Below are 27,848 nucleotides of genomic sequence, written 5' to 3'. Positions count from 1 at the left end.
ACTAATTCAGGCTGGTACTTGCGAACAAATATGCAGCCTTAGAACAGATAGATGGAAATGACACAGAGGTAATAAATGAAACCGTAAGTAGACTGGTTTCAGAGGCACCAATTGATATGGGAGTCAAGGCACCAGGGCTACCAGTAGGTAAGCTCTCAAATGTAACAAAGGGCCTAATAAAGAAACTACAAAGCATGAAAGTGTCCAACCTGAAAGTGACCAAGCATGAAAGTGTGCAAAGACTAATACATTGTGATGCTGTTAGCTTAACGATCTCATCGGCAAGCACATTACCCTAAATTCCTCTATGGCCGGGAACCCAGCATATTTTTGAATAAATGTTGCATTAATGTGGTATAAACGTATTAATAATACATGTTACACAAGAGTTGCATAAAACAGGACTTTATGCTTTTGTAAGGACATTACTGCTTCTACAAGACTTAACGAGCCGGTGTATATTTTTGCTTTCACTATATTTCATTCCGCATCATAGACAGTACTGAACAAGCTTATGAAGCGAAGGTAGTTGTTAAGGGCTTAGATAAGCCAAATTTAGAGAAAGAGGGACAAATAGCAGTGAAAGATACGCCAGAACGTCACCATGACCCGTAGGTGTAGAATTCAGAGCAAGGGTACTTTCACTTAAGTTCACGGGATGGCACTGCCATTTAGAGCTCGGGAGCGTGTTTTGCGACCTCTTTAAAGGATACATCGCGTTCTACCACCAGCCACACCTAGGGCTGTAACAACTTAGCTGTAGGCATTAGCCGGTGTTCTAGAAGTGGGACATCGATCTATTTATTCGCTAAGTTCTATCACACGGTGTCAGAAGGGCCGTCTCATAAAGGGTCGGTTACGAGAAAGTGTTGCACACGCCAAATCATTTTTTTGGTATACAGCACAGATGTTCACGATTAGAGCTCACTTGGAGAAAATAAGTGAAGCTGATTTACGCTCTCTGCAGATGGAGTGAGAATTCAATTTATTCAACACAAAAACTTTCAATAGGGCTCCTTCTAGATGCGACATTTGCTAGGCAGGTAGGGGTAGGTAGGTGGAGGGGATTTAGCATCTTTAGCGCGTTCGGGGCGACAGAGTGATTGAAAACAGTGGCATAGTCGAACTGTGATCGATAGAGGCTCTTCTGAAGATTCATTACACACTTGCTGTCGCTGCGCCATGCCATGAGATAACATGTTCAGGAAGGTAATTGTTTTTAGGCATTTCACCTTAAGACGTTTTATGCGTGGAATGAAAGCAAGTTTAGAGTCAAGTACGATGCCCAAAAGTTACAGTGACGTTTCACTTGGTGGAGTAGGCACGACTTAACTTGTGTGTGCTCCCAGCCTCACACAGCTGTTTTCAACGTGAGATCAAAGCTCCGTACCGCAGGCTCGGCCTGGTTCCTCTCCAAGTCAGTGATTTTCGTTGTATAATAACCTTTATATACTTGTACAAAAATCATGGTTACGTTCTGTTTGAGGCGTTTGAGGCGTTCACTTTCCGACCGAAAGAAGAAACAACGGCGCCAGTGAAGGTGCAGATGCGAGTTGATGATGAAGAGTATAGTGTTTCGTGGCGCAAGGGCCAAGTATGAGCAGAAGAGAGAACCAATGGGAAGCGATAACTTAGTAAACTGTATGAGTGGGAAGGCTTTTTGGGTGAATATCACAGTTGATGACTACAGTGATGTGTGCAGGTGCAACGCAGTTTACTATGACGACTCACCCGATTTAGATGCGTAGTTTTTATACATGTACCTCAGCTTTCCGCTGTGATTCGCTGTTTCCAGGCAATATTTATAACCAGAATGCGTGTCGTCTGAATTGTTTCTTCGACGATTGCGTGTGTTACTGTATTGTAAAGCAAAAAAAAAAAGCCAAAAGTAGCAACGGTATCGACACACCCTTCATGTGTGTATGTTAAGCCTTTTCTAGTAAAGAAGCCTCGCAACGGCTGACAACCTAGCAATACAAGCATGTATTTCATAAATCATATAATATTCATAGGGCAAGTTTGCCCTTGAGGAGCGCAGCCTAAGGTCAGAATGTGTGTTTAGCGTGTAATACAAATATATTGTGCAGTGGCTCATACCGCGCTACCGTAGCAGAAAATCAAGTGATGCGGTCATTGTAACGCCTGTCCTAGGATATGCCGTGGTTACGCTGCCACGTTATATCCTTTAAAGACTTTCTCTACAGAAGACATACATGATCTCTTGCTAATGTTTAACTTCGCGCTTTGTCTGATGTGGAAGTGTGCTTGGCATAATTCTCTGTTAATTGTAGCGTGATCGTCCATCTCGCGATGAATCTATTTATGAATGTTTAGGTTCGAACAAATATGTGGCTAGTAGCCGAAGAGCATGTCATGTCAGTTTGCGTCAGTTTTCTAGGTGGCTTTAAAATAGCTCTCCTAGAGAGAGTTATTTGGTATAAACGCACATACTAGTCTAGCACATCGGCGTTCAGCTTTGAACACCAACGATATTGAGTAGAAGGCTTGCGTGCCAATTAATTTTAGCACAGAAACACAAGTTGTTCTCGACACCACCGTTCAGGAAAACTCTCATTCATGCTATTCTTATGCACGGAAGGTTCATATAAGTACCGAAAATTCATACCGTTGAAGGAAGCGTAAATTCATCAACTCGGAAACCTGTTTGTCATGTTAGAATACAGGTTGTTTCACAAACGCACCCGTGTGCTTTGAAAGTTGTTATATATTGTAACGATGTTAGTAAAACAAGGATATTTATTAAAGGCGAACTTGTGCCCACAAGTAAAAGTCACTGCGGTCGTGCAGAAATCCGCGGCAGTCGCGTTCTCAAACTGGGCTCGAACCGTCTTCCTCTTCTCCTCGCGTGACACCTCGTGCGCGTGGCGCATGCGAGCCGGGTCCAACTGGCTGCCCGTGCCACGAAGATCGCTGCCTGTTGTTGCTGAACAACACCACTGTACGGCGTGCACAGTGCCCAATGCAAAGGGCGCGCAACTTTAATGCCACGATTGTTTGTCGTGGCATTATCCCCCTCCTTACCGCATCGGCCCGATGCGTCAGAGGAAGTAGAGGTTCCTGTGGGCGCTCACTTTTTTGTTGTTGTTGTTGTTGTTGTTGTTGTTCATGACCTCTCCTGGTAGGGTTTCATGCGGACAACATGCACAACTTCCGTGGAGTTGCGCCGTCTTGGGCTCTCGTGTCCAGCGGATTTCACTTCGTTAGTGACGTCGCTTATACGACGAAGTATTTCGTAAGGGCCGAAGTATCGGCACAGAAGCTTTTCAGACAGTCCACGGCGTCGCAGTGGGGTCCATACCCACACCTTGTCACCGGGCTGGTAATGAGTTTCACTACGGCGATGGTTGTACCGGCTGGAGTCGATGCGTTGTTGGCGGCGTATTCGGTACCTTGCCATCTGCCGTGCCTCCTCGGCTCGTTGCAAGAAATCATCTAGGTCAGATCAGTTATGGTTTTCTTCATCTAACGGCAAACATAGCATCCAAAGTTGTGGATACTGCTCGGCCGAATAGAAGTTCAAACGGGGTGACTCGTGTTGTTTCCTGAACGGCCGTATTATATGCGAAGGTGATTGTGATAGGAAGATGTGGGCCCAGGCCTCAAACACACAGGGATGGCACAATGAACACAGAGAAGCTTTAATAACACGGGGACGGGACTAGGATAACGTACACGATAACACACACACAGTTCCCTTCATGAGTGTCTGCCGCTTAGGTATGGTCAAGCTAAGCGTCAATATAGGAAGGCGTCCGATAGCGCGTCGGTATCACACACTCACGGCACGAAGAGGCGCAAACATGAGTCTGGAGCAGCGAGTGGCGCAGGGGCTGGAGGCCGGGGCGGATACCCGGCACACGACGAGCCAGTCGCGCGACAGCTGGGTCGGGACGTCTGCCCGCCACAGGGTAGACCGTTCGGAAGGCTTAGCTGCACCGGAACATGCCGGCGTCGGATGCTCGCCCAGCAGTGGAGCAGGCCGGTTGAAGCCCGAGGACAGCCCGGCCTGTTCTGCCAGCACACCCAGGAACACCGGCCTTGGGTAGACGAACTGCTCGGCTCGTTCGGAAGGCCAGCCCAGGCAGCTCAGGCAGATCGCATGGCTGCCGTCTCCGCCCAGACACCGGTCCTTCTCTTCCTCTTCGTCCGTCGCCGCCGCACAGCAGTCACGCGCATTCGGCCGCGACATTCAAATAGTCCAAACTCCTATCAGAGTGATGTATGGCAAAATTTCGTCCCACAGCCTATGTTCAACGTCGACATACATCGAAAGCATGTCGGTCAGTGTTCTGTTAAGGCGTTCAGTTAACCCGTTTGTCTGAGGGTGGTACGCCGTAGTTTTCCTATGATCAGTATGTGTCATTTGCAACAGGCATTTCATTAGGTCCGCAGTAAAGGCCGTTCCACGATCGGTAATAACAACTGTGGGAGCGCCATGCCTGAGCACGATATTGTGGACAAAGAATTTTGCAACTTCGACAGCCGTTGCATTGTACAGGGAATCTGTCTCTGTGTAACGGGTCAGATAGTCCGTGGCCACAACTATCCACTTTTTGCCTAAAGATGATGTTGGGAAGGGTCCAAGGATGTCCATACCGACTTGTTGGAATGGGGCTTTTGGTGGCTCTATTGGCTGGAGGAGGCCGGCCGGTTTTACGGATGGAGTCTTGCGCCTTTGACACTCGCGACAAGCCTTGACGTAGTGCTGCACTGATGCTAATAACTTCGGCCAGTAGTATTTCAGACGAATCCTGGCGACTGTACGGCTCACGCCCATGTGTCCAGACGTCGGCTCATCGTGACATGCATGCAAAACTTCTTCTCGCATAGATGTGGGTACGACAAGTAAAAACTTTGTCTCGCTGTTCTCGAAGTTTCTCTTGTAGAGGACAGTTCCTCGCAGACAGAACGAGGATAGCCCCCTAGAGAAAATACGCGGCAGTTGAACGTCGAGTCCCTCCAGGCGCTGTATAAGTGGAAGCAATTCCGGGTCATCTCGTTGTTGTTGAGCAATTTGTGACTCGTCAACAATGCCAAGGAACGGGAAATCCTCTTCTTCTGACACAGTTGTCTCGACGGGTGCGCGTGACAAGCAGTCGGCATCGCTGTGTTTCCTCCCGGATCGGTATACGACAGTAATGTCATACTCTTGAAGCCTGAGGCTCCATCTTGCTAGTCGTCCGGATGGATCCTTGAGATTCGCCAGCCAGCAAAGCGAATGGTGATCGCTGACTGCTCTGAATGGTCTACCATAGAGGTAGGCCGAAATTTACATATTGCCCAAATGACTGCAAGGCACTCTTTCTCGGTTGCAGAGTAGTTTGCCTCTGCTTTCGAGAGCTTACGGCTGGCATAAGCAATTACTTTCTCCTGGCCGTTATTCCACTACACTAGTATGGCACCGAGGCCGACGTTACTCGCATCGGTATGAACTTCAGTGTCGGCTGTCTCATCAAAATGGGCAAGGATTGGACAAGCTTGCAGGCGTTTCCTTAACTCGTCAAAGGCGTCTTGTTGTTCGCTTTTCCACATGAAAGGTTGATCTTCTCTTGTCAGTATTGTAAGGGGCTCAGCAATGTTTGAAAAGTTACCCACAAATCTTCTGTAGTATGCGCATAAACCCAAGAAACGTCGCACTGACTTTTTGTCTGTGGGTGTCGGGAACTTGGCAACAGCTGCTGTCTTTTTGGGATCTGGCCGAACGCCTTCAGCACTGATGACGTGTCCGAGAAACCGAAGTTCATCGAAGCCGAATTGACATTTTTCCGGCTTAATTGTCAAGTCTGCTGCGCGAATAGCTTCTAATACTAGTCGCAGGCGCTCTAGATGTTGGTCAAATGGGGTGGAAAATACGACCACATCATTCAAATACACTAAGCATGACTGCCATTTCGATCCTGCAAGCACACAGTCCATCATTCGCTGGAACGTTGCGGGTGAGGAACAGAGGCCGAATGGAAGTGCTTTAAATTCGTAGAGGCCATCAGGGGTTGCGAATGCTGTCTTTTCACGGTCCCGTTCATCCACCTCTATTTGCCAATATCCACTCTTGAGATCCATAGAGGAGAAAAACTTTGCACATCGGAGCCGACCTAACGTATCGTCGATACGCGGAAGGGGGTACACATCCCGCTTGGTTACGCTGTTCAGTTTACGGTAGTCGACGCAGAATCGAAGTGTGTTATCTTTTTTCTTAACCAGCACTACTGGAGACGCCCATGGACTGCTGGAAGGCTGAATAACGTCATCTGAAAGCATCTCCTCTACTTGCTTCTTGATGATCACCCTTTCTTTTGGTGACACTCGATACGGGTGCTGGCATACCGGTCTTGTGGCGTCCTCTGTTATGATTCTGTGCTTCGCAACAGACGTGCGCCGTACCTTCGAGGACGTGGAGAAGCAGTCAGAAAAATCCTTTATCAGGGCATATATCTGTTTCTTTAGGGCTTCAGGGAGTCTCGGGTTGACGGTAATTGATCTGTCGACACTGCATGCTCCTGGCAGGGCAGTTGACGTAGTAGGCTGTATAATTCGGTCGCTTCACAGAACTCGTGGAAATAGGCAATAGCTGTTCCTTGTGCGATGTGTTGGAATTCATTACCGAAATTTGTAAGTGCGACATTTGCACGGCCATCGCTTAGCTGAACAAGGCCCCGAGCCACGCAAATACCTTTGTTGAAAAGGAGCTCTACGTTTCCATCCGCTATGCCTTCGCGGTCGGAAAATCTTTCATTCTCCACAAGAACCATTATACTGCAGCGTGGCGGCACAGTTACGTCATCGTCAACGACGCGCAGTGCAGCGAGACGTCGCTCCTCCGATTCTTCCACAGGTATAGCTTGTTTTGTCGAGAAAGATACACTGGACCTACGTAGGTTAATTATGGCGCCGTTAGCTTGTAGAAAATCCATTCCCAATATAAGTTCCCGTGAACATTCTGGCAGTACAATAAAGTCAGAAACGTAAGTGAAACCTTTTATCGTAAGTCGTGCGGTGCATCGGCCAAGGGGCGTAATAAGATGGCCGCCTGCCGTGCGTATCTGCGGACCAGTCCACTTCGTCACAACTTTTTTAAGGTGCTTCGCCATCTTGAAGCTTACTGCCGAATAATCAGCGCCGGTGTCGACTAAGGCATTCAGCTCGCATCGGTCAATTATCAACCGCAAATCTGACGTAATCGGTTCGTTCCTGCACCTGTAGACTGGAATTATCTCGTCACCGCACTGGAATCGCGTTGGAGGATCTTCGTAACTCCGGTTATCAGCGGCCTCACCTCCACAGGTCGCTTGCTTCAGTTTTCCTGGTGTGGGCTTGGTGAACGACGCCTAGGCAATCTTGGAGACGCGCGTGGGCTAGGCGATCGGTAACGCATGGGCGACGGTGCCCGTGGTTGATGTTGGCGAAGAGTAACGGGGCTTTGGCACGTCGACAAGTATTCTTCGATCTCCGCTGGCCGTTCACCGTTTCGGGGGCATGGTGCGCTTAAGGGAAAACCCCTTAACCCAACTTGACTGTACGGGCAGAACCTATACAGGTGACCCGCTTCTCCGCAGTGGAAACACAGAGGCCTGCGCTCGTGGTCACGCCAGACGTCACTTTTCCGGGGCCTTTGTTCCACAAAACGAGGTGCACTACGTGCTAAAGGCTGATAGGCAGCCGGTGGTTCCAGCAGACGAGGTGCACTGCGTACTGTCGACGGGTAGGGAATGGTCGTCGCAACTGCTCCACTACTGTGTACCGCGGGTTGCCTGAGTACGTCGGCGTACGTTGGGGTGCGCCGCGTCGGCTGTGGCTCACGCTCTGGATCCCGTGTGACGTTCCTGAGTGCGTCCCGGACAACGTCGACGATAGATAGTGCAGCTGGAGCCTGAGGTATCGGCAACTTGAGCTCTTCCCTGATCAGTGACCGGACAAGCTCCCGCAGGGCTTCCAGGTCGTTTGGCAGGCCTCCAGGGAAGACATGGATAGGTGCGCAGCTTGCCTCACGGTTGTATTGCCGAGCCCGCTGTTCCAGCGTCTTTTCGATGGTCGTTGCTTCACATCTGAACTCGGCGACCGTGCGCGGTGGGTTGCGGACGAGAACTGCGAAGAGTTCCTGCTTTACTCCACGCATGAGATGGCGCAGCTTCTTATCTTCACTCATGGTGGGATCAGCACGCTTGAACAGGCGGGACATGTCCTCGATGTACATCGCCACGTTCTCGTTTGTGAGCTGGTTCCTGGCTTGAAGTGCGATTTCCGCCTTTTCTTTACGATCCGTGCGGGCGTACGTTGCTAGCAGTTGTCGTCGAAATTCCTCCCAAGAGGTCAAAGAGGGTTCGTGGCTTTCATACCACGTTTTTGCGAAGTCTTCCAACGCGAAATATACGTTACGGAGCTTCTGTCTTTCATTCCATTCATTAAAGCTCGCCACTCTCTCGAACAGTTCCAACCAATCTTCCACGTCTTCGAACAAGTCACCATGGAATGTTGGCGGCTTGCGAGGTTGGCTTGCGACTAGCTGTGCCGGTGTTACCTGGGTAGTCATTGTGGCGGCGTCCGTTGTGGGAGTTTCTCTTGGCAAGAAGAGAAGAGGGTCGAATTCGGGCGAGTCACCTCGAAGACGGCGGCTGGTCCGCTGGTGTACAGGTGTCAGTTCCACGGGATGGACTCGCGGGTTGTCGGGGCTACGCTGACTTTCGTTCGTGGGGCTTCGACTCATACCCCGCACCTCCACCAGAAATGTAACGATATTAGTAAAACAAGAATATTTATTAAAGGCGAACTTGTGCCCACAAGTAAAAGTCACTGCGGTCGTGCAGAAATCCGCGGCAGTCGCGTTCTCAAACTGGGCTCGAACCGTCTTCCTCTTCTCCTCGCATGACACCTCGTGCGCGTGGCGCATGCGAGCCGGGTCCAACTGGCTGCCCGTGCCGCGAAGATCGCTGCCTGTTGTTGCTGAACAACACCACTGTACGGCGTGCACAGTGCCCAATGCAAAGGGCGCGCAACTTGAATATCACGAAGTTTGTCGTGGCAATATGTTGAATAGCCTGCTTAATATAATAGGCGTCCAGAAAATTGCACTACTGAAGAAATACAAGAACGCTTCGTCTTCACTTACGTGCAGCGCCATCGACTGGCATTCAAGGCGTTGTTTCTTGCTGAGAGTGATTCTTACACTTCACGCGCAGCCTGTGTTCAGTCTTGTGCAGTGATATAGGCAAGCATACAGCCAGGAAATTGTCGCATTTTGGTCTTTCTGAAGTGCAGAAGGGCAGTGGATTGGGCGAGTTGGTGTTGCATGGTAACAATAAAATTCAAACAGCGCTAAAACGACAGGACCAGAATGAGGAGGAGACAAACACAGCGCTGAACTTACAACCGTTTTTGTCTCCTCCTCATTCTGGTCCTGTCGTTTTAGCGCTGTTTGAATTTCATTGTTACCATGCAACACCAACTCGCCCAATCCGCTGCCCTTCTGCAGTTCATTTCTTGTACATGGGAGTTGTAAGTTCAGCGCCGTGTTTGTCTCCTCCTCATTCTGGTCCTGTCGTTTTAGCGCTGTTTGAATTTCATTGTTACCATCTTTCTGAAGGCCAATTGGTGGCAGAATAAACAACAAGGGTGCTGAACATATACGGACAAGGCAGACAACAGTGTCGGCGTTCGATGACCGCTGGTATACTCGAGAAGAAGAAGAAGAAAGGAAAGTTCATTGCGGGCACAACTGTGGAAAATAAGCGGACCAACCACTATAAAAGGGACACACCTGCTGTACAGCAAGAACAGCGTTCTGACTGACACCAGGCGTGTCACAACGCCAGCACGATCAGTGATGCCGGCGATGGCGCTACAGGCCCCGTGCCTACATGGTGCACAGCACGAGACTGACGTAAAAACATCGGCATTGGTCGGCACTCAATGCAAGGATTACATAGCATTAGTTTGATGTTCCCTGCCTCCTCCACTCAAACTAGTGTATGCACCATGGTGTGGAAGGCACATAGCTGCTCAGCAGGATTAGGCGCCCTACACTCATTCCAGGAGCGGATACCAGAGAGCCACCCTGGCTCTGCCGTAAAGCCAATTTAGCATACCGTCACAGTCCGTCGGCTTGGCTAGATCGTTTTTCCAGCGACACACACCGGGCGTTTTAGGAGACCGAACTCTTCGCGCGCGGCTCGCGCGTCTACATTGGATAGCATGACCCCACAGCGGCGATGATGGAGAAAACGCGGTTTTAGCGCTGCCTGATTACCATAGTCCGAATAAATGTTCTTATTACCGTTTTATGTAAAGCTGTGCACGCATGTTTATTCTTTTATACGTAATAGAGTACGCATGTTTATTGTTTCTTGGTGTCCTTTCGCATTTTTTTGGCGTGAGATACATCAATTTTCACGACAGGACCAGACTTCTTAACATTGTCTTACACTTACAGCGCTAACAAAGGAGGGTGACATTTCACTTGACATGGACATTGTAAAGAGCAACCCTCTATACCAGCAGCCATTTCCCTGCTTTAGGCACCTGCATCGTCTCTTCAGTGCAGCCTCGTACTGAAAAAAGCTTGTTTTTCTTCGTAAAAGCCTTTCATTTTGCCATTTCTGTACGAATGACCCTTGCGCGCTTTGAAGAGCTACCATGTGTATTGAAAAGGTACCCGCAGACACCATTTCAAGCTAGCATAATGAGCGAGGGAACCCTTGTAGTCTGCCTATGTCAACTTTGAAGGAATGCCGCTTCCGTCATTGAGCGTCGGCATAGCCGCGCTCATAATAGCCATACAGCGGCACTCTCTGACGTAAAGCCAATAAAATTTTATCAGAAACAGTATTCGATGAAACTGTTTATTTTGCAGTCCAGGAAGCAGTGCAATTTTCTTGCAGCCAGTTGATTTTATTTCCACCTACTTAAGACGGTAGTTACAAAGTGATACATTAGAGCACTGAATATTTTGGCAGCGATATTGTGCAGAGGATATTTATTCATAGCTGTGCAAGTCCTACATAGTTGCGCATCTAGAATAGAGTGCATTTACACATCTGCCCTTTTTACACTTTCCCCAATAGCACCCATGACCTGTTCCAAGCTTATGTCTGTTAGGTGTAATCTGCAAAAAAAAAAGAAAAAAATTATTCGCGGCAGGAGGACGCACACCCGGAACAATTGGAAGTTTTATAAATAGGTACACAAAGTTGGGAGACAGTATGGGCCAGGGAACCAAAAGAAAGCAAGAAAGGAACAAGTGATTCGAACTTGACCTAAGCCGCATTAAACGAGGGGCAGCTAGGGAAGTTACCGAGCTTTTCTACACTCAAATGAGTCCATAAATTTGTTTTACCTATTTCATTCAAGTGCCGCAGCGCGTTATATTTAACCAAGTATTGGATAGCTTGTGATATAAAATAACCGCCCAAGCAGTCCACACAGATGATTAACCAACCAAGTTGAAACGTACGGCCCCGTGTTTATGCCTGGGTTAATCCCAACCATTCATTAAACGATGGGTTGGTAGGCTGCCGGCTCCTCGGTACGCAGTTGCTGCTAGCGCTCGGCTGCACGAGCCTGTTCTTGTGCCCGGGCTGCAGCATCCGCATGGCGTAGACAAGCTCGTTCCCGGTTCTGCTCGTGGCATTGCTGATCAAAAGCTGCTGTTCCTCAGGAGTACGCATGACACCTGGCCTATCCATGCCGGAGCCGGAGAAAAGGTTCTGCGCGTGCGCTCGGCGGCGACGGAGAGTAACGACGTCACTACTGGCGCCGCCAATCGCGCGCATTTCTTTCTCTCTTTCCTTTCGCGCATGGGCATGGGTAGCGCCAGAGGAGATTTCGACGTACAGGCGACAGACAGACGGACGGACGATCCAATCGGCTAGCCACCTACAGGGGCTCTGTAAAATGGTTCTTCGTGTGCCATTCAGCCCTCGATAAATATTAGCACAAGCGATACAGCTCCTCTCGATATGTAGCTGTTCGCTGTAAATCCAACCGTATCTGGCCCAAATTATAAAGGCCTGAGGCAACGCACGTTTCTATATGTGTTACGCTTTCGGCGCTTTGCGGTTCTCATGTTTCTTTTACGAACATTGCCGTGTCAAAACAAACGTTTAGAACTATCCTAAACATTTTGGGGGTTTTGGAACGCGCTTGCCTAAATGATGTAATTTGCTGTTGATGTCTGTGTCTACTGATAAATAGGCGCCTTTATTTTCTTTTTTTTTTTTTTTTTTGCCGTGATAAACTTTGAAGTACCTCTCGTCCTCTTTGGTTTTCCTTCTTGTGCTTCCTTTATTGCGCTTGAAGTCAAGTATACATTCTTACAAACCTGCCGAAACTTATATTGTTGTAGGCTAAGAAAGAATTTTGACTTTTGGTCACGCAAAGAATCTTGACGACCATATTTCTATACCTGCCCAATCAGTATGCACCACACCTATCACTTAAATCAAGTGCACCACAATAGCTCTGAATACAGTGCCATATCAACTATTTCTCGAGTGTGGGGGGGAACTTCTCTAGTTCTATCTCTGTCTGTCGCTTTGTCTCTCTCTCCCTCTTCCCCTGCATAATTAACGGAGCGGAGAGTGTAGGGCGTTTTTCAGCAACGTTCTTACACATGAGCGCTTTGCCGTCCTAGATTACCGTTTGTTGCCTAAGTAAGTTGCCCGCGAGCGCAGTTTGCCTTAGCGGCAAGGAAATAGGCGCTTGATCGTGGCCTCGTGCCTAAACAATCCGTTCCCTGTGCTTACAGTCATACAAATATATATATATATATATATATATATGTATAAACGGGGTGGGTGAGTCGAGGAGGGTAACTGGTGTTGTGCTACCGTCAACGGGGGAAGGGTAAGGGAAAATTAAGGACAAAGAATAGCGAAGACAAAATGTAAAGGCACGAAAAATAAATTGTGAAGCTTGGAAATGTCCACGGGGACTAGATTTTCTGAATAGACCACTCGAACGCAAAAATTTTAAGGCTACTTTGACTTTCTTGTGGTGTGATGACTGCATAGTTTGGCTTTTCAGGACTGTGTCCTTCGTAAGCGACCTGTAGCCACCCGGGCAGTGTGATCGCGGGTGACTGCCTGTGTGCGCTGCATCGGGGACATTGTCGAAGAATGTGTTCGATAGTTTCCTTGTTGCCGCAGTGGCAACCCGCAGTACTATTCGATCGTGACATGGGATCTGAACTTTATTTTTTTGAGTCCTTAAATTAGGCTGAACAACAAAGTAACCACCGCGAAGGGCCTGATATGAGCCAATCATGGTTTTGTAATAAAAACACGACAAAGGGACGATGAACAAGAAGGCGTTCTAGACGCTTTTAGCCAGCGTCCGGGGTGTTCACGTCGCTAAAGGTGGCGATAAGTGCATACTGCTTCGCCTGGCGCTTTAGTCGAAGAACATACGAAATTGTCATGGGAGCACTAACACGACCTTCATTCGAACTATAAGGCCTAAGGAACATTAGGTCAGTGTACGAAGTCAACGTCCCTTCGAGTTGTGTGCAACTTGCCCCTATCTGTAAAAGGAGTAACGAATATGAGGGATGCATCCTGCTCAGCTAATTGCTGCAAGGAGCCAACGTCTGACCGTGAAAATGGCCTGGACCGACGCTTGCCCTGCCTAGTCATTGCGTCATATACGAGATCGAAGGTTCAATATCATAGGCGGAGTGTGGCAGGGTGGGACCTCTAGACCTTGCGTCAACTTGGGTCATGCAGAATATACCACACGGTTTGCAGCAAGGAAGGGAACAGCATTCGAAGGCACCAGACTGCCCCGCTTCTGCTCTCTGAGGTCACGCGTCGACTTCGTGCTGCCCCACTAGATGGCGCAGCGTGTACAGAAAGAAACGCGAGAGGGGAGCCCTGTCGCCGCATGACGCGTTTCTCAGCGTTCTGACGTACTGGCGTTGCGTGCATTTCGGAGTCTACGCACAGGCTTTGCGGCGACACCGATAGGTAGCGCCGCTTACTATATTATAGAACCCTCTCCTTCTCGTTAATTCGACCATCACAAGAATCCGTCACGCGTAATACGCATAATCACCACTTAAACACCGGTCGCGAGAAAGAATGCTAATCGCATTACCGTCCCCAATAATTTCCAAATGATTATTGCGCTGACAATTTCTGGGAGACATCCTCCGCGTGCGATATGTTTTTCAGAATGACTTAGCTCATGTTCCGAGAACCATCAAGTTTCGGGATAGGCTGCTGAAATGTGATGTCTTTCTCTGCTTCCTCCAGTACGAGTGTGCATGTGTCGGTAAATACGTTGTCGCCATGGAAAACTTTATTAGTTCTTTAATATATTAAAGAACTAATAAAGTTTTCCATTCCATTCCATTCCCCATTACAGCCGTGTGAATAAAACCCTGTTCGGTTCCTCTAAGATCTCGTCCTCGCCACTCATCATTGCGTTATTCGCTTGTTTGTTGACATTCTCTTGTCTTTATCTCCTCTCAATTCAATAAGGAGGTCTCCTTTCAGCGATATGCTGAGGGACCTCCTTTTGAACAGCTACACCGATAGCAGTACTTCCTTACTGTTAAATGAAGACTTCTCTCTGCAAACACGCAAGTGTGAGAATTTGCGTTTTTCGCGGGTATAAAGAGCCGTTTCTATTTGATTGTTTCAAAGAAAATTCGGACGATGGTGCGAGCGAGCTTAGTCTGCGTGTGAGGCCCGGTGGCGTAGCCCAGCTCCCCGTTTAGACGCGTAGCGGAGGCGTATACTACAGAGCGAAAATCAGAGAACCGCCCAACTCCGAGACTACAATATCGCAACCCTACAATACCTGCCAGTACGATCCACCGAGGTTACTGTGTGTCTCTGGCGTTTTTCCGTTAACGCAAGAGGTCGCACGTTCGATTGCCAACCGCAGCAGGAACCGAAATATTTACGTACGTTCGAGTTTGGAGGGTGCATTCACTACATGAAGTATAAAGGCGCGCTTAAGGTAAGGTTGGTGTCCCTGCATTAAAGTCGCGTTAAGTTTACTTCATTGCGCGGTAAGGCGAGATACTGACAAAAAACGCTAGCACTGATTGACAATACATTTTCCACGGCGATATAGCCAGTCCAAATATCAAACTAGAATACATGCTTACTCACCAAGCACAGTTTTCCGTGAGGGGCATAACCTCCATCTTTGCTCCAGCAGTCTTCAGAGTTGTAGCCGACCTGCGAATTATTCGACACGAATGGCAGTCGAACACCAATTATTAATTTGGATCTGTCATTTATAAATGCTACCGTCGAGTGTGTGAGGGTAAGCATAAAACATCTACTGGAGGTAATGAAAAAAAAAACATCACTGGTTTTTGTTTCTCTACTGGCGTCAGTCATATAACGTTTTCCTGTTGCGGCACTTAAAAGGTCTGAAGGTGTTCTTTGAGTCGCTCGCAGCACGCACAGCAACAGACAACCGTTCGGACGAAGTCGGGGACCTGCATTCGGCGGAAACTTCTTTTTGGCAGCATCATGCACGAAGATCACTCGTCATACACGAAGCGTTTGTCGCATCTGTAATATGTTTCCTAATTTATCAACCGGGAATTAATTCTATTTCCACCTGCAACGATGTTACTTTTCTTGGCATACATCTTGACCCTACCCTTACATTTTGCTGCCCCTTACAACATCTCTAGCCGAAGAATGCGTTTGGTAAGCATGCATTAATCAAAGCTCACCCTTTCTTTTCTCGTGACGCTCTGCTAGCATTGTATTATGCTTTCATTTCCAGTCACATTAATTATGGCATTGTTTCATAGGGCAACAGTACGCTTGTCACTTACCATCAATTCAACAGATCCAAAACCAGTCAATACGCATTATCACTTCTAGTTCGATGCAATCCAATGCCTCTTTGTTACTTCGCGTGTACAGTATCTTGCCTGTTAACAATCTGTTACAGTTTAACATACCCATCTTATTTCACAAGTTGCTTCATAATAATACGTTTTAGTTTATTGCAGTTGAACTTGTACAGAACAAAAATATAGGCAGTTTTGCGGCAAAAGACAATTTCTTCTTACCCGTAGTTCATTCAAATTACGGCCAGAAAATCTGTGTTTGCCGCAATTTGTCTTTGTAATGAATTACCATCAACTATAAAACCCTGTACTTCTGTTGAAATGTTTAAAAATTACTTTAAGCATCATGATCTGGCTTTGTATCTTTGACTTCTGTCTCACATGTCATTTCTCGAGTTTCATCCCTGCTTTTCCCCGTACTTTCTTTTATAATGTGCTTTTTCGTGTTTGTTTGATTTTAAATGAATTGTATAATAATGTATTTTGATCCGTCGATGTAGATCCGTCGAATTTGCTGTCTAAAAATATCACCATCAATGGTGTTATTATTAACCGAGGGTCCCACTAAAGTTCTTTCTCTTTGGGAGCGTCGTCTGTATATTTGTGATGTTGTAAGCATTTCTTTTTTCAAAGCAATAAATCTGAATCTCAATATAAATCCTCGTCTATGTAATTAATAGCGATCAGCACCGCACGCCTTGGCATTTACGAGAAAGGCATCATTTTGGCTACGAGCAGTTCTTTGCCAATTACCGAGGCTGCTAGACTGTGCACTTTTTGGACAACGGTTCATCACGCTGCATGGTCCTCTTAGACTCCATCTACCCTACACTATGTAACGTTCCATTTTGACGTTTTCTTTTTTCATAGCGACAACGTCTGCATTGCTATCGCGTAACAAATGAAGCAGCTTCAGCGTACCGTCCATTAGTAGAAAACTGAGTGCTATTCCGGCTACTGCATAAAAAAGGCAGAGGATGGCAACATTGGCCTTGGCAATGCGTGTGGCGCACACAGATTCTGACTGCGGTGTGTTCTGCATATGTATTTCGGAAGCCGCAGCAGGGAATACCGCAATGGATGAAGGCGACGTTGTGACCACTGTAAGGAAAAAATTGTTTTCGAGGGAAATGATGGTGTCCGTCTTCATATTTCTCCGCATTTACAATAAATCAGTTCACTGTCGGGGAAACGCAGAAGTGTGGAGACTTATCACATTTTAATATGAAAGCTCTATAATTAAACATGGAAACGTTCCTAATACAGATACTAGTAGCCATTCCTGATAGGGTAAGAGGAATGAGAATAAAAAAATTATACATGTGTAAATGTAAATCTCACTGCAACAATCACGGATTCACTGCCGAGAGGGGTTTGCGAATATTCGAAACTTTAGAATAACGACTCAAACGACGCCCTATTCGATTCGATCATCAAATTTAATAGTCACAGAGTATGATTCGCATTCTGTAAGGAGCCCTATACGTGCGAAGAAGCTACTTGTTCGCTTCTAATGCTCCGTTTGTGCTTTTAATAAGTAACTCTTCCTAACCTACTGTGCAATGAAAAAACGCTGCTAAGATTTAGAAAGTCAGATAAGACGATCGCTTTACATTAATTGTGACCACGACTGTTCCTAATTAGGAAGTGATTTGGAAAGCGTTCAGTATTTCATTCGATTCGATTCGCTTCTGGCACTATTCAACTTGTATTCGACTCGGTCTCAAAAATCACTATTTGTGCACAGCCACATATGCTAGCCAGCCATGTGCCCGCGCAGTAGTCACCGAAGTCCTTGCCTAGGCCTTACTATCTGCTCTACAGACAACGCAATTCCGAAGCCATCACGTACCCAAGGCACCCGAAGTCCGACTGTTTCTTCCTTGTGTGTCGTTGGTTCTTCGCTCGTAACAGGATTTTTGTCTACTGGTTCCTGCTCGCCTCCAGAGGACGGAGCTGCAGAGAACATTTATGAGAAGAGGCAAAAGTCCGCAGTTAAATACAGACGTCTCGAATCACTTCTTGCCTCACAGGCCAGTTATGTGGAAAGCGAAAGTGCTATTGGGAGAAGCCGATACGATTTTTGAATAACTAAACCGTTTTGGGTAGCTTCTTTCCTATCTATGGCGGATAACAAACATTCCTGTGAGAAAAAACCGCCTCCACCTTGCGAACTGGTCTAGAGGCGATTTTTCATAGTATTGACCTGCGATGGAAGCTGTCAATTTATTTTATCTATAACTGCTATCTCTTAGCCTCCTGGTTAGCTCAGATGGTACAACAACACCTTGTAGGGCGGAGGTCTCAAGTTTGATACCTATATCAGGACGACCCTACTTTCATTTTGACAGCAATTATATGACACTCAAAGCGTATTTCCGCCGTTGGCATCGCCGTCAACGTGAGGCTCCATATCCAGTCCAAGGGCCACAACACCGTCGGCTGCGCCCAATGCTGTACGTGCAAGTGAACGCTTACGAGGGGAGCCGACGATAGCGGCTGAATTTCGCATGAGTGAAAGTGAGGACATTGGACAGGAAGCGCGCAGTCTCTCGTCGTGTGCAAGGCACCCGACCTCACGAGGTACCGGGGGTAAGGGAGAGGGGGTGGAAGGACCGGCGTTCCAATCCCGCTGCAATTGCGCATGTGTGTGGTCGCTCGATCGTATTTTGAGAGCGATCTGCGCTCGGGGCAGAGTCTAGGTGCGTCGACGACTCGCTGCTTTGTGTGTGCTGTGTCTTCTCGGTGACCACTTTTTGTTGATGCGATAGACAGCATGAATGTCACGTCACTGGCTGCTGCCGCCGCGTTTGCTCACGCCAGCGTTTCAACGCGACAGCGTTAAGGAGCTCGTGTCACCGAAAAGCCGGTGTCGTCGGTGTCGGCGTCCGCGGCCTTGGCCGTGAGCGAAAAATCCCGGCAGGCAATTCATAAATAAAAACAACTTGCAACATTGGCTGCGTGGGAATCGAACCAGGGTCTCCGGAGTGTGAGGCGGAGACGCTACCACTTAGCCACGAGTTCGATCATTCAAAGCGGTACAAAAGCGCCTCTAGTGAATGCGGTGTTGTCTTAGAAACGTGCCGTAGACAGTTATACTGTGGTATATATCGGTACTTGTGAGCATGTAACTTACAGAAGTTGCAGTTACACGAGTAGCGAAGTACGTTTCCGCTACATTTCTTCTGCGCTTTCCGCACACGCAGAGCCATCTTGCGGCAAGCACAGAAGCCCCCTCCTCTCAGTGTACGGCGCTGCCCCGACAGGTGGCGCGCCACGCGAGCATTGGGGCTGTGCGGGGACCGGTGCGAGGCGCGTCGCGGCCCCGACTCCCTCTCCCCTGACGACGCTTCGCTGTGCTCTCTCGCGGGTTGCAGAATCAAGCGTCCTTCCTTTCTTTAGATCACTATCTATATATCTCTCTGCCCGTGCTGATCACGACGTTCGGATGGCGTAGATCGTTTCCCCCTCCGAGACACCGAGTTCTTTGGTTCGTTCCGCTTGCTCAGGCGCACGTTTCCTTGCCGCGCCGAACGCTGCGTTGCTCGACGCTCACCGCGCGATTGGTGGATGCAAAGTCCGATGCAGGGCGCCTCGTAAGTGATCGCTGCGCCGTAGCGCATTGCCTTACACCCCTTGGCGGGTCGACGGGAACGCTGTCGCGTTTCACTCTTGAAGGCGAAGCTTAAGCGTCGTCCAATTTTTCACAGAGAGTTAGTGCGCTTGTCGAGTTAGATCTGTTTAGGTTTGCTTCTGCGCGCGTGACGGCATACTTTTTATTTAATTAGTGCCCCTACTTTTGTATGTATATACGGTTGATAGAACTACTACCCTTACTTCGTATAGCTGTCCACTAATTTTCCGTTGCAATTGATGCTTCGCCTTTCGGGAGCAACTGCGAAGCTTTCGCTCGGGTAACGTTAACTTGGGATTCCACGATATATACCTCTGTAGATAGACTCAAAGCAAGACCGCAATAATTCAGAAAGATTTCTTCACCACGAAGTTAAATTCGTGCAGATTTCTTTAGCAAATTTGGTTACTCATGCCTTTATGCAAGAAAATCAACAGAAAGAGCTTATTAACCATGAAGGAACATATATTAGAGTCATTTGAAAAAAAAGAACTAACTCTCGGGGTTTCCGTGGCTTTTTCCAAAGCATTCGACTCCACAAATCACAAAATATTATTCCTTAAACTTGAGCACTATGGATATCGCGGCACATTCTTTCAGCTTTTAATAACATATTTAGAGCACCGCCAGCAACGGTTGTAATTAACAATTCTTCATCGCCCTTTAGATTCATTCATTCTGGCGTGCCGCAAGGCAGTATTCTTGGACCTACACTCTTTAACATCTATATTAACGACATTGTGAACATTGACAACAGCGCTAAATATATAATGTATGCAGATGATGTCAGCATATTTATTAGGGCTAAACACTTATAGACATGACATTAAACGCTAATGAAACTCTGTGCAAATTGGTCGAATGGAGTACTGAATCTTTATTGAAAATTAACGCTACCAAATCTACAGGTGTACTTTTTAGACCTATAAACAAACCAATAGAACATTTACCTACACTAACGCTTGGTTCTCAAAGCATTGAAATAGCGGAGGTAGTAAAGTGTCTATACGTGTAATACTGCAGTGCAATCTTTCATGCGACATACACATCGACAAACTGGTTAAAAAACTTGCAAAGTGTTCCGGCATGCTATACATAGTCCGCTCTTTACTACCTCTTAGTTTTAGACTTTTAGTTCATAATGCACTATTTCTATCTAGCCTTTCATATTGCCATCTCATGTGGTGTACAACAACATGGTCAAATACATATAGGTTACAGAAAATATAGAAAAAGGTCCTTCGTATCATTGCGAATGCGCCGTTTACTGGTAACACTCAACCTCTTTTCGCATCAATAAAAGTAACTCCATTTAATGACCTATATAATTTATTGCTAAGAAAACGATATGAAAGAAAACGGAAAAGATATGACGGATTCTTTGATGACACAGCTAACTTATGGCCCAAAGCTAATTGCTACCCAACAAGTAACAACGACGTCTGGTATGTGCCATCCTTTCGTACTAATTACAGTCCTCAAATGCTCCGACATATAATTCCAACTCTTCTTAATCGGCGCAATGAGCACTGAGGACCTAACAATACGGTTTGTTTACTGCAAGTTTGCGCCTCCTTTCTCCCTTTTTCTTACTTTGTTATTGTTATTCTTCGTTTTTTTTTCTTCAGTGTTCCTGAGCGTGTTGTATTAGTCCTGCCGCCTTCACATATTTCTTATTGCAAGAGTACGTTCACTAATTTGTTATTGAATATGATGTTTACCTATTCACTGCACTCTTCTTATTGTATTCTGTCCGTATTCTGTTGCTGCCGGATTTTATGTACGGGGGTGCGCCCCTCTGTCAAGCTAGTCATAGGCTTTTTGGGTGCACTCCTAAAATCCCTGATGTTTAAATAAAGGTATTTGTATATGGGTATTTGTATTCTCATATCTATTGAGGAAGTATGTTTGAATGTATGGCCACTCACCAGCCGTAAATCTCACTATCTGTGAAGCGTGCGTTTTTACGTTGCTATTCATTACAGTTTGGATGGTTATGAAACGACTCAATTGACAATATTTTTACTACTGACAATATTTTCTGTTCATGAACATTTTACTACCTACTGCAAATATGTTTCACGTAGTTATTATATTATCCCGGCAAATATACCTAATATATTTCTGTTTCGTCGGTTTGCGATTTGGCGCAACGCGATACGCGAATGTCAGTTTGAGTTCAGAGCTTACGGAAAGAACGTCAGGCCCCTTAAGAGCACCACTTAACAACAATGCTTTGATCATTCTTACGCATACTTTTTTTCCCAACTATAGGCCACTAATGCCTCTGCAGATTCGTTTGAAACCATGCTTACGGAGTGTGGTTGGTTCTTCTTGTTCTTCTGTCCCTTCAGTCGTAGCGGTTGCCGTTGTCGCTGATAATTCAGGATCTAAGGCTGCACGACACAGGTACTTGTTCTGCGAAACTTGTTTGACTGCAGGACACCATAGTTTTGCGCACGGAAATTCGTCATCTGCATGTAGTCCAGAACTTGCGTTGTAATAGGGGCCTAGCCAAGAGGAGGGGGAGAGGAAGGGGGTAGGCGTACACCAAGCACAAGTCTACCTGTCACCTCCCTCATCCCGCATCAATCAATCAATCAATCAATCAATCAATCAATCAATCAATCAATCAATCAATCAATCAATCAATAGAACATCTATTGGTTCTATCAATCGTTTTTATTTTATTTTTAACCTTAAAAAACAGGAGACAGGACTAAAAGCTAGGGTACAGCTTGACGAGGGTCCTGTCCCCTTATACATCTGACAGCAGAGAACTGCAGAATATCATAAAAATGGGACGCTTACAAAAAATAATTCTTGAGACGAAATGCACATTCAAGCAAAAGAAATACGCGTATACATGAATATCTATATTACAAACATACAAATACATATATATATATATATATATATATATACATTATGCACATAGGCACACACATACCATGTACGCAAGCGTAAGAAAGATCATACACAACACGAGTTGCATATCTGGTGTAACTGACAAAATAGCCTTGTTGTATGGTCTAGATTACGCAAAGGATCAAACTCTTCCTTTGCGAGTTTATTAAGTAGCATGGGCATAGTGTATGTTAATGATTGCTTATCGTAATAGGTTTGAACTGTACGGACATGCCATACTTATTTATGCTTAGTATCAACGACGCTACGGTTTACGTACAGAACTTCTAGAGAAAACACTATAGATTCATTATATCTCAAACGTGACTTGTCGCTCAAAATTAAACGATAGTTGTATTGAATGAATACACGTAAAATGTTAAACTTTACCACCAAACGTTTCGTGAAAAATGAGCAAGGAACATTGGAAATGCATCGCACTGCTTTCTTCTGAAGCAAATGCAATGATGCCCCAAACGAGGTTGAAGTATTGTCAAACTACGAACACTACAGCATTGTAAAGTAATATTTCAGTTTTAATAGGGAGACAACGTTTCAAACGTACTATTGTTCCCACCACAGAAGACACCGTTTTACTGATTTCTTCTACATAATTGTTCCAGCTTAGATCTTTAGAGAATGTTACACTTAATATCAAGGGCCGTGTTAACAATGTCTAAATAATTTGTACCTGTTTTAATTTTTATCGAACTTCGTAAATGTTTGCCTCTTTGCGTATACACAACTTTTGCCTTGCTCGCATCTATATGTAATCAATTTGCATCAGTCCACTCTTTAAAATCTCTCAGCGCTTTGTTCCCTTGAAGCTATAGTTCAACCACCGATGTAGCAGTAATAAACGTTACTGTGTGATCTGTATAAGAAATAAACTTGGCCTCTTCTGAGCTTTTTAGCATATCGTTTAGATAGATTATGAACACGAGTGGCCCAAGGATGCTCCCTTGTGGAACTCCTACTCTTTATAACCTGAACATTTGATTTTCCTTTTCTATCTCTGCTTTTTGTGCTGGATGCGATAAGTAGGATTTAAAGAACTCGAAGGTTATGGCACGGATACCATAAGCCTGGAGCTTAGCGAGTAAAATTTTATGATTAACAAGATCAAATGCTTTGAAAAAATCAACATATGTTCGCTTAATTAATTTTTTATTGTTGAACGCTTGCAGAATAGCTACTTTTTGAGCTAAAATAGCTGTCTCTGTGGAAAGATGCTTCCTGAAACCAATGTGGTAATTGCCTAGTAAATTATTTTTGTCAAGATATGATATTACTTTGTTATGAACTGTTTTTAATGCCTTTAATGCCTTTTAATCTAAATTGGACGATCATTGCCTAGTAAATTTTTGTCACCTTTTCTTAAACACCGGCTACGTTCGAGCTATTTGTATGTCTTGCGGAAATTGGCCAGACGACAGAATCAGGTTATAAATGCGAGTAGGAACAGGACAAATGATGTCAAGGACATGCTTTACAGGCCTTATTTGAACGCCATCTGTGCCCTGCAATTTATTATTCTTGACTGAGTTTATAGAAGAAGAAACTTCAGTACAGTTAGTGGGAGTGAGAAAGAATGACTTGGAAGTAATGTTTTCAATAAATGAAGCATCCTACCTACTATTGTGTGACTTACTGCAAGAATTTACTTGTTGAACGAAGAAGTCGTTAAAAGCATTAGCTAGTGTTGCGCCAGATAGTTGTTTATCTTGAGAAAGAAAGTTACCAGGAAGAATGTGGGATTTAACTGGACATAGCAGGGAGTTGTATTTCTTCATGTCACATCTGATGGCTAGTCACAGGTTCTGAAAAGAAGTTTTGAAGCTATAACTATTTAGCTGCTCTTAGTTTACTTGTAAGTTGATTTCGGTATGACCTGTGTTCTTCAAGACTAGCTGGGTTTTATGTTTAAGAATATGAGTGTACAAGGCATTTTTATGCTTAATCATATTTAATAATTCATAAGCAGGCTAAGGTTTACGAGCTTTCGAAGGTTTCGTATACTTCTTGAATGGAAAATGTTCGTGGTATATCTTTTTACAGTAGTGATGAAAGCAGAGGACGCAGTTTAACTGTTTGGATTTAGAACGCTGTTCAACTCATGCAGACTAACGGAGCTGCGAAAATGTTTTAGAGAACGTGGTGTTATATCTTGAATATAATGAATTGGTATGCTCTCTTTCATTAAACGGCACGTACTGCTGATTAACTTAACTTTAACCTATATGGTCTCTCATATCTGTATAAGTAACATCCGCTATCATGTAATCAAAGTAAGCGTTTGTAATAAAAAGGTCTAACAGAGTGATAGTTTTGTGAGTAACACGTGTTGGCGCTGCAATTACATTACTCAAACTGTTTGGAAACATTATGGCCATAAATTCTCGCCTATAGTGCGTGTGCGTAAGCATGTCCACGTTACAGTCACCTCCAAGCAACAGGTTAAAATTTCCTTCTACTACATGATTGAAAAGTTTGCCAGTTAAACTCAGAAACGATTAAAATCACCGGAGAGTGGGCGGTAGGTGACGCAAAACAAATAGTAGCGGCTGCGCAATGTACTTCGATATCGGGGTTGATAATACAGAACTCGTCCACAGTTTCACATATGATGCCTTGCATTACAAGAATAGCCACACTGCCTCCACATTTGCCTTCACGAATTCGATAAAAGCACTCATAGACGGGAGGACCAAACACCTGTGACGTGTTATTGTACAATGTTTCTGTTAGCATTATTTCTGTGAAAGGCACATTTATGCTTCCCAGGAGCTCTTGCATTTCATCTTTTTTCTTTACAAAGGAACGAGCGATTTGGTGAAAAAATGGCAATGATGGTCTCTCTGCTTTTGCCAAGACGTTGACATCGTTAAATAAAAAACCCATCACTGTAACGTAAAACACAAGTAAAAAGAACAAAGACGAAAAGAAGTTTCCCTGCACAATGTTAGATAAGTCATCCAGGCCATTTATCCAAGCAGCCGCCGTCCCAGCAGATTTTCGAACAAATAACTCGCCGTTTCTTGTCCACGCATACTGCCATTCGCAATGTTTCCTTTTCCCACTCGCGGCACCGAATAGTTGCTTCATAGCAGGGCGCAAATGCTCGTTTACAAAAACAGGCATGTTTGATGGAAAGCCGAAGTCATTAGTAGATAGTCTTTGCTTTCTAGCCTACTCTAAAAAAAGTGTCTCGTGACGGTCTTCGTGAAAACTGAATGACAATGTTAGGGGCAGTGGTATTGCGTGGTGTTTTAACGCGATGACAGATTTCAGTCTCAGAGTCATAGAGCAGCAGAAGGAGGACGAGGAAAAAACTTTATTCTGGTCCTGTACAAGGTGTTGCAACCTGTCTGGCTAGTCCCATGTTGGGACCGGGACGTCAAGCCTTTTAGCCCTATCACCGGCGTACTGGACAGCCAGGACTTGAGGGATATGATCGTGGGATCTAATCGTTCCTAAAAACCGATTCCGGAAAATGCCAGGGCCAAGTGACTCACAGTCCCAAACCATATGTTCAAGCGTGCATATCTCGCTTTTGCATGCTTTGCACATAATATTCATGTCTGCAATGTCATACCATTCCTCTATCTCTGCAGCTGAATAATAAGATTGTGTTAGTAATTGCCTAAGTGTAACTGCTTGTGCTCTGTTTAGCCGATAGTGAGGGGGTGCAAACTCCCTCCTTTCCATGTAGTAATGTTTTGTAATTTCATTTTATGTAATGAGCGTATCTCTCTGTAGGTTCTCCAATCCAGCAGAATCAATACCATATGTAAAAGCGGCCCGGTCTGTATGCTCGCGGGCGACGCTGTTGGCCAATTCATTTCGATTGACAGGAATGTTATCAAGTGAACCCAGGAGCTCAGGGAACCAATAAATGTAACGTGTAACGTTTGTTTTTCTTATGTTAATTTTTCTCGCAGCCTGCGGGGCAATCTTTCCCCTATTGAAAACTCTAATAGCCATTTTCGAGTCACTATATATTTCTGTGAATCTAGCGTCTGTTAGTGCCACTGCAATGGCAACTTGTTCAGTCACTTCAGGTTTGCTAGTTGAGACCGCGGCGCAGTTGACGCATTTGTCCTGGTGATCAACTACCGTCGCCGCGTACTTAGTTCGATCCTTGTAGGCAACCGAATCAACAAAGCAGGCTACTCTGCCCCCTTTATACGTTTTCTTTTTTAACGCCCTGGCTCGTGCAACTATCCTGCTGATATTATGTTTCAGGTGCATATTCGTTGGTAGCAGTGCGACAATTATGTTGTCGGTGAATTCTTGACGAACTTTAGTGTACTGTGCTAGATCCGTAATGGGGTTGATCATGATCTTGTCCAGGATTCATCTTCCCGTGCTGGTTGTGCATAGTCTCTCTTTGTGATGTTTCTTGAGCCTCCACGATCTGCACGGTCGTGTTGTGTATTCCTAACTTGAGCAATTTTTCAGTGCTCGTTTGACTTGGAAGCCTCAATGCGCTTTTAAACGCGTTCTTGATCGCTGTGTCAAGCTTCTTGAGTTGTACCTGCATCCAGTTGTACACGGCAGCGGCGTATCAAATATGACAGGGTACGAAAGAGTTTATTAACCTGATGAGGTTATGTTCTTTCATGCCCTTGTGTCTTCCTGCCAGGCGTCTGATGATCCTGCACAGGCTATCCGTTTCAAGGGTGATTTTCTTGACCTCCGTATGGTTTCCACCGTTTACATCAATGAAAAATTCTAATACCATGATCACGTTGGCTGTGGGTGTTTTACAGCATTTTCTGTAAGTAGGTGTATATCGCTTTCCGGTAGAGGGTTCCAGCCTTAGACCTGCCCCCTTTTTCACATCTATAAAGTAGCAACTCCGACTTATGTAGGAAGCACCTGAGTCCAGTAGCTCTCAGTTATTCCTCCACCGTCCTGATCGCTTCAGTCAGTGCGTCCTATGTGTCCTTCACTGCCACCAGCGCACTATACAGTGAGATCGTCAGAATATATGGTATGGTCAATACCCTAATGTTGTCCAACTGTTTGGACAGACCAATCATGCACAGGTTGAAAAGGACGGGAGAGATCCCCGATCCTTGAAGGGTTCCTTGATCTCCAAGCTGAACCACTTCCGAGTTTGTCTCCGACCTTTAACTTCGTGCGTGCTTCGAGAAAGGATTTGATGCAGTTAAACATCCTCGACCTGAGCCCAATGTCTTCTATCGTTTTGAGGATGTACTCATGCTTGACGTTGTCGAATGCTTTTTCCAAGTCTAATAAAAGTATGGGCTAGCTGTTTCTAGAATATCCGTCGAGTATGTGGTGTTTGATTTGCTTCATGGCATCCTGCGTGGACAGTGTGGACCTGAAACCCATCATGTTGTGAGAGCATATATTTTTGCCCTCTAAGTGGTATTTTAGTTTATTAAGGATTGTGTGTTCAGTGAATTTTCCCACGCATGATGTAAGTGATATTGGCGGTAAATTGTCCAG

At 45.6% G+C, this 27,848-nt stretch overlaps 1 protein-coding gene across 1 annotated transcript in view; it reads right to left on the bottom strand.

Annotated features, from left to right (window-relative positions):
• Positions 1-10,783: 10,783 nt before the first annotated feature.
• Positions 10,784-27,848, bottom strand: part of LOC126525197 (uncharacterized) — a 41,916-nt gene continuing 24,851 nt past the window's right edge. Inside the window, exons 3-6 of the mRNA XM_055067576.2 lie at positions 21,779-21,937; positions 17,682-17,785; positions 15,129-15,197; positions 10,784-11,116 (exon numbers count right to left, since the gene is read on the bottom strand). Of these exons, the coding sequence (XP_054923551.2) occupies positions 11,009-11,116; positions 15,129-15,197; positions 17,682-17,785; positions 21,779-21,937 (440 nt within the window). The 3' untranslated portion in view covers positions 10,784-11,008. The remainder of the gene's footprint in view (positions 11,117-15,128; positions 15,198-17,681; positions 17,786-21,778; positions 21,938-27,848) is intronic.

Source organism: Dermacentor andersoni, chromosome 3 (genome assembly GCF_023375885.2).
Source record: "Dermacentor andersoni chromosome 3, qqDerAnde1_hic_scaffold, whole genome shotgun sequence".
Classification (NCBI taxonomy): Eukaryota; Metazoa; Arthropoda; class Arachnida; order Ixodida; family Ixodidae; genus Dermacentor; species Dermacentor andersoni.
Note: the sequence above shows the minus strand (reverse complement) of the source record. Positions and strands in the feature narration are given on the sequence as shown.